The sequence below is a fragment of the Macrosteles quadrilineatus genome, unplaced genomic scaffold (genome assembly GCF_028750875.1).
Source record: "Macrosteles quadrilineatus isolate MER2022 unplaced genomic scaffold, UCM_ALF_1.0 Scaffold_3__2_contigs__length_128488019, whole genome shotgun sequence".
NCBI classification, from domain to species: Eukaryota; Metazoa; Arthropoda; class Insecta; order Hemiptera; family Cicadellidae; genus Macrosteles; species Macrosteles quadrilineatus.
This window is the reverse complement of record NW_026542596.1, coordinates 94,575,543-94,588,310: the sequence shown is the minus strand read 5'-3', so window position 1 is coordinate 94,588,310 and position 12,768 is coordinate 94,575,543. Positions and strand designations below refer to the sequence as shown.

At 35.6% G+C, this 12,768-nt stretch overlaps 1 protein-coding gene across 10 annotated transcripts in view; it reads left to right on the top strand.

The window, feature by feature from the left end:
• Positions 1-12,768, top strand: part of LOC128990654 (protein split ends-like) — a 103,158-nt gene that overhangs the window by 30,779 nt on the left and 59,611 nt on the right. Inside the window, exon 1 of one of the 10 annotated variants that reach the window (XM_054413149.1) lies at positions 7,302-7,333. The exons of the other annotated variants lie outside the window; for them this stretch is intronic. Within the exon in view, the coding sequence (XP_054269124.1) occupies positions 7,320-7,333 (14 nt within the window). The 5' untranslated portion in view covers positions 7,302-7,319. Of the gene's footprint in view, positions 1-7,301; positions 7,334-12,768 lie in introns of those variants that run through there. 10 annotated transcript variants of the gene reach the window in all.

The window sequence follows — 12,768 nt, the reverse complement described above, 5'->3', positions numbered from 1 at the left end:
AAAATCCGGGCCGTACACTCTAGGCTTTTATAATTTGACGTGTTCTGATAAACGTGAAAATATATGTTTAATTCCGCGTTTAATCCATCGAGCTGAAGTCGCGAAACTCAAAAAGTTTGCGACCGGAATTTTACTCCCTGGTTTGTGACTTCACGTTTGCCCAGGGGGGTAAAAATCCGCTACCGGTACCCCGATTCTTTAGGTAGCCTATGCCACTGACTATCCCATCCCATGTCTTAACTTAGACTAAAAATTCTGTACAACTAAATTAGTATTTTAAGAATTGTGTGTATTGTGCAAGTCCTCTAATAAAATGTCATTGGCAAAGTTTGCCCAGGGGGTAAATTTCCAGGGGGATAAAAATCTGCTACCCCGATTCTTTAGGTAGCCTTTGCCACAGACTATCCCATCCCATGTCTTAACTTAGGCTAGGCTAATATATTTTATTTAAATTCTATTCAACTAAATAAATACTAGTGGTTTGTAGGGACATAAGTCCCTAAAAGCTCAAATGTAAAACAAATTATTGTAATATTTAAACAAACTCAGAATAAAATTATCTGTGTCTGAATAGATACAGTGCTACTAATAATACATTGGGGGAGCGAGCTGGTCTAGTGGTTAAAGCACGGGACTTTGGTTCCAGAGGTCCTGGGTTCAAATCCCGCCAAATCACCAATGGATTTTATCTATGTGATAATGCCTCAACCCCTTAGGTCTAGCCTGATGTTATATGAAAAACAATTTCGGGGTCGTGCCTAGCGTCCTAGGACAAAAAAAAACTATAATACATTAGTATATTAGTACCCTGGCCCATAGTTATTATTTCTAATCTTATGGCTCTACTCCTTTTGTAAAGGCGCAACTAAATTAGTGCAAATGCTGACCAAACTAAACCCTAGTTTTGATTCTGATAAACATAAAATAGAAACTACTCTTTGTGTAAGCTTATGTGGTGGTATTCCTAATAAAGCTGTGATTGATTTTACACACTATCAAAATAGGCCTATTTAAACGTTCAGCGGGTTCGTTGTTTAGACCATAATAAAGTATTTCTTTATATTTCTTCTTGCCATAGTAACCAAGATCCAAATTTCATAGTCGCTGATCATTCTTAACTGAATTGGGAGCATGTGCTGAGACACTTTCAGCTTTTATAATATAAAGAAGCATGTATGGGCTACTTGGGCTATTTCATCGTTGATTATTTAGTCAAAGGGGCCATTTTATGTTAAAACATTTCTTCAACAATAACCTTCAAATGTGAAGAAATGTAAACAAAGTAAGATATTTTGTAAACATGTAAAACTGAAGTGTTTCAATCGCGAATAGAATATACAAATTACTTTACTTTTACAATAATTGACTGTTAAAATGGTTAAAAAAACTTCATTATTTTTTAGCCATTCAAAGTCCGATTCCTTTGATTTTAGCCATCTCCTACTACTTACCAGTCTACTACTTATCATGCGCTTGGCTAATTTACATAAAAATACACAAATCTGCAAATTGCACGGTAAAATTAATTGATTTTAATATTCTAAGACGTAACGAAAAAGTCTCAATTATAGTTAAAGTTTTCCCTGGTTTTATATACTATAATAAATTGCATAATTTACTGGCAAATGAGTTAAATCCAAATGTAATATTGCTTACTGGCTTGATGATAAATCACGATCAGCTGTATTGAAGTAAACAAAAATCAGCAGTAAATGGCTTCTAAAGTTATTCTTATGGAGAACATTTGACGTTATATCTAATTTTTTGTTACGATTTTGGGAATTTCACTATTTTTCCCGCCGTCACGGGATCGAGACCTTTAATTTGAGCCCTCTCCCGTCGTTCTACGACTTCCCAGTCGCCCACAATTTTGGCGCAAAGAATCGGCTTACGTAATTAATATAGATAGATATGAACTAAATACCATTTTGAAAGAATTGTGTGTATTCTGCAAGTCCTCTATGATAAAATATCATTGGCAAATTGAATTAGGCCTACTGAAAACTGAATAACACAATCTGATCTTGTACCTACATAGTTTTTGTGGAATTTTTTTTCCTAATTGCTCCAGTTTAATATTTACATGCCATACACCATCTGTGCACACCATGCCAATCATCACCTCATGCATTAAGCAATTTCTGTTAATTGGAAAGCAATTAACCTAGGCTACAATGATTGATGTTTTGTATGCCTATCTCTTGAAAAATAAAAACAATTGCTTTGTACAAATTGAATTCTGTAAAATTAATTAAACGAGTCAATGTAAAAATTAGCTTGCTGAAAAAGGAAAATATTCCTTAATTCTCTAAAGGTAAACAACAATAGCCTACTCGGTTATCGTATACATTCTGTCGTAAGCAAAAGAAGGATTAACTGTTTGATTTTCAAAACCAAAAGTTACAAACAAAGAAATAAAGAACTTTCAAACAAGATAGCTTCCTTTAATTGGTTTATTAATTTTACTAAAAACATCCCATAACATCAACGATTGTTTCTGGACATCAACACATCTATTTGACAGGTGATTAAACTTAGGTCTTTTTTAACCCTAGAATTTTTTTAGTAATTTTTTGAAACATTCTTTGATTTATTACTTATTTATTATTTATTTACTTATTTCGTCCGAAACTGCTATACTTGTCACAAGGGCGAAGTGTGCGAGAAAAGATTTTTAAAAAATACCCTTTTTCATCTCAAAAGTACTAAGGACTGATATATTGAGCCTCGATCGTTTGAGAAATTGAAAGAAAATATTGCTGCTTGGAAACAACAACCGATATGCCCATTTAAACTCACAAGATCAAAAGTCGCGCCAGCAGGATATATTAGCACTTTTTGGATGAAACGCAAACAACGATATACTGTTCCATAGCACTTTCCAGGAAAAGAGGCACACTGATATAACGTTGCACAGCACTAAAAGGGTTAAACAAACAAAAAATAATTATAACCAATATATACTGTTCTTCATCTCAAAAAAGTAAAATAATATTAAATTGAGATTCTACCTGTCATTGAAAAATTTCTATTGGCATATAAGTCTACTCCAACTCTTTTAACAACTCCTTTTTAATTGTGTTAAGAATTTTATATTTTATTATGTCTTGTGAAAGTTCTTAAAACTTACAATACCGTACTGGTTATAACATATTTTTCTACAATACCATTCCACCATGCAACCATGCAAAAAGTTGTCAAATTCTTCAAATAATGAGTATGCATGGTTATTAGTAGAGGAGTCTTACTGTTTTTCTAGATTTTACTTTATAGAAAATCCTCACCATTTCTGTTGCTTTCTTTAAAACAAGCTTAGCAAAGTTATGTCATGAAACCAATTAAAAACACTTACACCTAATTCTTCAAATTGTTAATCTTTAAGGAATAAATATCTTGAGGTGTTTGTGAAAATATATTGCATCAGTCAATCACTACTCTACCGATATTCCTATTTTAACGAATTTCCATAGGCTATATAGGCCTAGGGAATAAGTGATAACCTGTAGGTTTCGTGGTAAGACCTAGCCCCATGACCAATTTCTTTTTCTTTTGAAGGCCCATGAGGCCAAAAACGCCATCTGTTCAAATACAAATATTGTACTCTATATTTACAATTCTACAGTTGTCTCTAGACCATTTTGTAAAGCTTAAAAACAAACTATTAAGTGCAGTGTATTGAAGCATTTTTTGTACGCTTATTTACAAAATAAATTACAATTACTGTAAATTTTAATTTTTTATCGAGGATAAGTGAACTGTTGTAGTTTGAATGTTGATAGATATTTCAATCAACATTGGCAAATATTTTTCATTTAGCCTATATTCAGTGATTAACATAAAAAAAATTCACTTTAACTTCCTCATAGTAGCAAACCTAAGTACTCATTTAACCCTAACCTAGATGTCATTTAAATAGGGAATAAATCTGTCATTTTAAAGAAAATTTCTTGATGAAAATCCATTGATGATAGTGGAAATTCGTTTTGTCTGCAGGTTTGCTGCAACGGGTTTTACATATACAATGTGCTATGCTAAAAGTGACATCAATATAATACTAATCAGCCAGTAAGGCTGTAAGAGCTTGGCATAACAAGCAATTGGTCTTGCATATATGCCAACTATTTCAATATCACTCAATCGATATTTGATTAAGAAATATGGTATGCTCTTGCAATGCTATGTAATTATCTTATTAATTAGCCTTATATTGGTTCATAGTGTTTATTATTTTGCACTATTCAAAGTATTTTTAAATTAAATATTAAGCTTCAAAACATAATAATATCTACAACATCAAACATACTATTACAGTTACAAATTATTCGGTTACCCTGTGATTTGTGGTATGAGGAAGTAATGGGCTACTTACTCTATTAGTAGACTTTTTCAAGTGCCATCAAATTGTTTAGCATAACACCTGATAGCCTATAAATAATGATATTCTGATTGATACCTTTTAAGGCTCTCCTAGAATTTCTTGAATTAAGAAACATGACTATGTAGCTGTTTCAACAATTAGGCTAAAGAGATTGAACCAAAGTTTAGGATGAACTTGCTCAAAATAGTTGGCATGTTCGACAGAAATCGGTCTTGTACATTTGCACACATTGATGATGACATCAATTTTTAAATGACAACAATAAAAATGGAATGTCTATTTCTATTCATAGTCGAAGATTAGCCTAAATGTAAAGGATATTTAGGTTTAAAATCCCGTTCATGTCGAAACTTGATATGCACGTTAAAACGGCGAATGCTATAGTTTGGCTGAACAAATTTCTTACAGTTTCCTAATTCTGTTATGCCAGCACGCAAGGCAATATGTGGTGTCAGTCCCGGAGATCTGGCAACGTCGCAAGTGTGCACCTGCACGCACCCTCGTCCACCAACTCCCCCAACTCCCTCATTCACCCCCACCCACTACCACTCGGGCATAATGGCTTTGCGGCCTTTGAACGCTATCAGAGTGATTTTACTATCTAGGGTCCGGTTGGAAATGTCATGCATAAGCATGCCTTACAGTAATCCCGGATTGTTAAACCTGCTATGTTTACAATTCAGTTTTAAATTGGATTGATACAAATATTTTATTGTACTTGACGTCCCGAGGGCATTGCGCTATTCTAGGTCGACTTCTTAATTCAAATGTAGGTGCTCCCTCTTAGGCTCTATTGTTTTAAATAATATTAAGAATGTGTTCCTGTTGAAAAGCCGGGATGTTGTCATTGCGATCCCGAAACGAATATTTTTCAGTACTATTTCCCTGCACGTTTATTTTGAACGGTATATTTTAGCTGCTGTTTCTGACGAAATCGGTTTAGTTTTGCAGCTAATGTTTCTAAACAAGAACGACGTCATTATGAAGCTGCTAGTTATGACGGAAACTGTGTACTTTTGCAGCTAATGTTTCTAAACAAGAACTACGTCGTCATGAAGCTGCTGTTTCTGACGGAAACTGTGTACTTTTGCAGCTAATGTTTTTGAACAAGAACGACGTTGTTACGAAAATGTTTTTCTAAACGGCTCAGTTTTGATACAGCTGTTTCTGAACGATGTTAGTTTTTATGCCGTTGTTTCTGAACGATGTAGTTTTGATCTGGTGTTTCTGAACGACGTAGTTTTGATCTGGTGTTTCTGAACGACGTAGTTTTGATCTGGTGTTTCTGAACGACGTAGTTTTGATGCTGTTGTTTTTATACGATACAGTTTTGACGCTGGTGTTTCTGAACGATGTAGTTTTGACGCTGGTGTTTCTGAACGATGTAGTTTTGATGCTACTGTTTCTAAACGATACAGTTTTGACGCTGGTGTTTCTTGTTTTGATGCTACTGTTTCTAAACGATACAGTTTTGACGCTGGTGTTTCTGAACGATGTAGTTTTGATACTGCTGTTTCTAAACGGTACAGTTTTGACGCTGGCGTTTCTGGACGATGTAGTTTTAATGCTGACGTTTCTAAACGATACAGTTTTGACGCTGGCGTTTCTGAACGATGTAGTTTTGATGCTGTTGTTTTTATACGATACAGTTTTGACGCTGTTGTTTTTATACGATACAGTTTTGACGCTGGTGTTTCTGAACGATGTAGTTTTGATGCTGTTGTTTTTATACGATACAGTTTTGACGCTGGCGTTTCTGAACGATGTAGTTTTGATGCTGTTGTTTTTAAACGATACAGTTTTGACGCTGGTGTTTCTGAACGATGTAGTTTTGATGCTGTTGTTTTTATACGATACAGTTTTGACGCTGGTGTTTCTGAACGATGTAGTTTTGATACTGCTGTTTCTAAACGGTACAGTTTTGACGCTGGCGTTTCTGGACGATGTAGTTTTAATGCTGACGTTTCTAAACGATACAGTTTTGACGCTGGCGTTTCTGAACGATGTAGTTTTGATGCTGTTGTTTTTAAACGATAGAGTTTTGACGCTGGCGTTTCTGAACGATGTAGTTTTGATGCTGTTGTTTTTATACGATACAGTTTTGACGCTGGTGTTTCTGAACGATGTAGTTATGATGCTGTTGTTTTTATACGATACAGTTTTGACGCTGGCGTTTCTGAACGATGTAGTTTTGATGCTACTGTTTCTAAACGATAGGTACAGTTTTGACGCTGGTGTTTCTGAACGATGTAGTTTTGATGCTGCTGTTTCTAAACGATACAGTTTTGACGCTGGCGTTTCCGAACGATATAGTTTTGATGCTGATGTTTCTAAACAATACAGTTTTGACGCTGGTGTGTCTGTTCGATACAAAACTTTGTGACGTGCTATTTATAAATATAGTTTAAGTAAGCCTTGTCAAATCCGCTCTTTGCGAGAAAATTTTCTGAACAACTATTTTCTGCACTGTAGGCTATAGTTTCTTTATTGCGCCTTTCGTACCAAAGTAGCAATGATTGATACTGAAAACATGCCCGTTTTGGAACCGTGTTCAAAGCCAGTCAGTAGCCTACGAGAAAAAAAAAGGTTTCGAAGGTGCACATTTTGTAAATATAATTATCGTAACCATTTTGTTCAGGTTTTCTGTACGGTACAGTTCTTGAGTCTGAACAAGAATGATGTCGTTATGAAGCTGATGGTTTGTTCGCTACGGTTTTCCATAAAGGGTAGCTTCTCTGGCTTGTTTCGGTTCAACAAAAGTGTTTGTTTCCACTGAAAATGTCCGTTTTGGAGTTGCCACGCGACTACAGCGCTGACAGGTGATAAGCTGTCACATGAGTCACGGACTCGCGACCCAACGCTGTCACAGTGTAGAGTGTATGCTACGTCGCTACTTACTACGTCGCGGCTGTCGTCTGTCGTCTGTCGTGGTGGCAGACATATGGACACTACCAGGTAAACACCTCATATGTACAGTAGGGAACTGTCGTCGTTATCGAATATTCGGTTGATACTGTCGATATGATTATTCGTATAGTGTGACTGAGAGATATATGTCGTGTAACATCTAGGATCTGCTTAGACATGTTGTGCTTAGGCCATTGACATGTTTACATTTTTAAGGATACAAATCCTGGTCTTGTTGATTTTGTTATCGTCATTGATCGATTGATTTCGCTAAGGACCAAACCATCAATATTCAGATTTGAAGAGTTAAGTGCTGACCACTCGGCTACACAGACAACAGTGACTTTTGACTTAATCAAAAACGATCGTTCAGCGTTCGCCGCAAATACGGGATACGGAATATAATTATACTTGATTTATCATGTGCTAATCATTCAGTGTCCAAAAACACCTGGATGCTGCGTTCACCTGTTGAATTGTATACAGCTGGTTGATAATTATCCATTATGTTTTGTTCGTACAGTATTATGTATTGTTGAAGATCTATTGCATCATAAATAGCCGAAAAAAAAGAAAAGAAATACGTTCGCTATTTATTGCCTATCCAACATTTTGGGTTGTCCCGACTCGCAGAAACGGCGCATTTAAAAATAAACATTGTTGATCATGAATTTCTGGAGTTTCGTCCCCTTCTGAATATTTCTGATCTGAATACAGTTAAATTCTCTAATTAATAATCCATTAGAATTTCGTTTTAGAGTGTGCATTATATTACTGGAAACAAAATATTTGTGGTTTCCACTTCGACATGTTTTGAAATTTATTTCAACAAACTTAACTTAGCTGGGTGGATATAGTTATCGCCTTTAAATCGGAAGGTTGCCGGTTCGATCCTGACCAAAGTCTGTTACACACTTGTCAGGGTTCGAAACTTGACCAGCTTTTCTTGATCCAGCTCTTAAGTCCCGGATGGAAAAATCAGCTGATCTTATCTTAGTAATAAAGATATAACAAGTCATCCATTCAACACTTCGAATTAGAATACGCACTCTGGTGTGTGTACAAAGTAGGCTATATAAATCTATATAGCCTTTATCGTGACAATCAGTGGTTCACGTGACATGACGTTTATTTTTGTTTGACTTGTCAACGTAATTTCCACGATATGAAGATCGTATCAGTCCAACCATGAATTATTAGCAATACACAAATGGCACCAATCAATCTTGATTCATATCTTCAATTCTGTCCGTTTTTATTGTTATTGGGTTTAAAACATACAATATGCTATTGTAACTACAGTAGTTATAAAAAAATAGGTTATAAATATCGATAATAAATAATTATAATCTATTTTTTATTTATAACTATCGATAGGTTTTACTCTCCAAATACATTTTTACACGTAGTTTTACATATGGATGCGGCAGTTTTGACTTAATGTATTGAGGTTTGGAGTATGTAGTCAACACGAATAAATTGACTTTGCCAACAATTGTTAATGGCAATTGTTAATTGAACATTTCGTATTTGCAATTTGAACTAGTATCAATATAAGTTAGGAACTTGTTCTTGGCTCTAACGAACGAATATATGTTGAATGTGCTTCTTTGTTTTACTCTGCCTGGTATTTCCCATCTTGAATTATAATGAAGAATGTTTTCAGTAGGCCTAATCATTGTGTCAATACTCCAATAAAATATTCTATAGTGTTAGTCTTTCTAATGTATACCAATTTTATAGCAAAAGCATTTTCAAAAATGACGACAAAATACTGTGGTTGAGGTTGACCCCACAATCTCAATGGCTTTGAAGTAATGTTTCATTGATAATAACCACATAAGCTTATTTCCTATATGGGAAATTCGTTAGAAAATCTTGGTTATTGACTTGCTCATTGAACATTTCCATTTGATTGAAAGTCAAATACTTCTCTCCAAGATTTCCACGCAATAGATTTTACCCTGTATAGACTAGTTGTATTCTAAACAAAATTATCACTTTACTGCTAAAAGTTGCTCACGAAAAAAAAACTCCAAAGCAGAACTGCCCGTAACCTATATACATCGGAAGGTGAGATTTTTCTAAGCACTTTTATCGCAAGTGTTCCAGTCAGGCCATATAGTACGATGTTACGTTCATGTCAGTAGTGATAAGGTTATCAAGGCGGCGTTGCCAAGTGTACTTGCCGCGCACCAACCGGCAACACCGCGTGTTCAAGGTCAGCTGACTACGTTGTTTGCCAATTCTTGTTTTTGATTGTAACTCCAAATAGCGACCGCACAAACAAAACATATCGACGTGGCTGCTAGTAGTGGCGGTGGAATTTATTACGTCGATGCTATAAATGATTGTTTATCGATCACGTTCAATTTGCATGTTGACTAGCTTTGAATGTTATTCATTCGGGCATTTCAGTTCATTGGAGTGTACAATAGTCGCTCGAAGTGGAGTGAACTTAGGTTTTCTGTATCAATAATCCCCAATTCCTTGCTGATATACTTGGTTTTTTGCTAAATCGCTGTTACTACATATTAAGTTGTCAATAGACAACCTACATTTTGCGATTTCATGTTATGAGATTTTGATTTAGTGGACAGTATGAAGTCTTGCTAATCAAATGCCCTTTGCTTGACATAAAAAAGGTTTAAATTCGACTTCCAGAAAACGATATTCAACGTGGAGCTGAAATAACTGAAATTCGATTCTGAACGCGACTTAGAATTGAATCCTAGGATGAGTTTTTGAACAATTAATATTCTAATTAGCTCTTGTGGAAATTCACAGAATAAAGCCAATGAGCCTACACCAGAATCGTTCTTATACACGTTGCTAACATTTCCGGAAAACATACCAGACGACTTAACGAGAAAACAACTACAATGTCCGTGATTATCTGTGGAATGTTTTATAGTTATTTTTATTATAACGAGTTGACACTGCTATGCATTGTAAAATGTTCTGGCAATAAAGATTTGATTAGATTTGAATGTCCTATTGCACAAACATTACGAAATCTGTACAACGTTCACACGATCGATACTCGAATGGTGTAGAGTGTAGACAACGGAACGCACTTTGAGCCAGGTTATTTATCATCGGGCAGGAAACTCTTTATAGTATAGTATGACAGAGACAGACCGACAACAGAGTGACTACCCAGCTGCTATGCGGGTTGGATTACGTGTGCGACGTTGCCAGACTGTGCGGTGCGCGGCGCGGTGTTGCCAGATGGTGCAACTGCGCCGCCACCGACGATCCGTCACCGCTAACACCAACACTGAATTATTGACGACGCCGACCCCTCGCGCATTTGAATTGGAATTATGTCAATACAGGGTCCATTCAACGGCAACAGTGTTGCGCGCCTATTGTGTAGGAATAAAGGCGCGAAAACTTTAGTAATTGTGATCAATATGGAGTGTTCGTGCTTACGCGGATGTAAACAAAGCCAACTGTATAATCTGTTTACTGGCTATTCAAATGTTTGATTTATTTATTAAATGGCATGCATCAATTTACACATTGCCCAGTATTGCAAATATTGCCTAAATGAAAAATATCACTGTTATGAAACTCGATAGTGTTTATTATTTCGATGATGTTATTGTTGTAACTCTTCAGAAAATAGTTTGCCTAACTTAACGTACAGAGGTTGGATTATTTGATTATAATAAATAATAATAATAATAATAATAATAATAATAATAATAATAATAATAATAATAAATTTTTATTCTAATAAAATCTTTAGAAGCCAAATAAATTTAGTTACCTGTTGTACTTAATTAAAATTTAGAAGTTCAATGCTACTTAAGTACAGTTCGTACCTGTAACAAAAATGGTGACGAAGCAATTTCGCAAAAAATATCTATAAGTTTTAACGGGCCTACACAAAAATAAACAATTTACCCTCTACACAAACAACCATTTCTGTAAGATAGTGAATGAACCTAACCATAGCCACCTCTACACCTCTAATGTGTACTACAGAAGGCTATGACGAAACACAAAAATAAATACTCCAACCGTTTACACAAACTACTACTTCTAAAAGTTTGAGTGTTTTACATTACTGTACCATTTTAATATCATTGTAGTAAAATTAGGGGGAAACACACTTTTTTAAACGATAAAAGCTCATTGCTAGCATTTCGTACAAATGACTGAATGGCTATAGTCTTATTCTTATTCTTAATCAGAAGGTCGCAGGTTCGATCCACAGAAAAGTCAGTACCCTACAATAGCTTTTTTGGTGTTTCAAGAAGGACCGAGCTGTTCCTGATCATTGGGCTTTAAATAAATGATACTGGCTAATGAAACAGCTGATCTCAGTCAGTGTAACAAAACTACACAGATCATTTCACAACATTCTACACTCATCCTTCACTCGGAGGTGGTGAGCTTCACAATTTCCCCATCTCAATGATTGATAATTGATAATACCATCAGGTTTCTCTTATTTGGTTTGCATAGTACTTTGTTAATATAAGAATTCTTTGCCCTAGAATATTGCAGGCAACTCAGATTTAATTATTTCCTTGCCTCAAACATTTTTTTACTAAAATCATTTTAATGTACCCGTACTAATCTAAAAATTGATGATTTGATTCCAAAGTTTGGAGAAGCATTACGTAGTCAGTCAAACAGCATTTTATATTTTACTAGCTGAACCCGGCAGACGTTGTCTTGTCTTTGACTATTTATAATTTAAGTACCGTTACGTTTAATTTTCAAGATGATCTCGTTCGCATGGCTCAATCACGTCCTGGTTGAAGTTCGTTCGCTACGCTCACTCACCTTTAGGTTGGAGCTTGTTCGCTACGCTCACTCACCTTTAGGTTGGAGCTCGTTCGCTGCGCTCACTTGTCTTCAGGTTAGCTCGTTCGCTACGCTCACTTGCCTTCAGGTTAGCTCGTTCGCTACGCTAACTCGCCTCCAGGTTGAAGTTCATTCGCTACGCTCACTCACCTTTTGGTTGCAAATTAGCTGTTGTCATAAATGTAAAAGAAATAATAGTGCTGCACCCTGTTGGTAATCCTTGTAACTTTAATGCTATTGAACATCATAGAACAGAACCATCTTGTTTAATTGAAACAGCTGTTAAGATTCATTAATTCCATTTCTCATAAGGTTAACATGGGAAACTCCAGAGCCACTGGGGCGGAGCCCTTTTGACGGATCAGCACCAAACTTCACACAAACCTTCCTTGAATAATGCTTAATAATGCCTGAAAGTTTCATTACAATCTGTCGAGCGGTGTCCGAGTTTATCCCTGCCAAACAAACAAACAAATATATATACAAACATCCTCTTTAATACTTATAGATTTTCTGCTACAAGGTAAACAGTGTTCCCAATTTAATTAAGCTGTCCCACTAGTAAATTGTGGAGCAATCATAATTTACTGATGTGTTAATGTTCGACCTTCCATCTTTAGGGCTAAATAAGAAATATAGTGATAAACTGTCTAAATACAAAT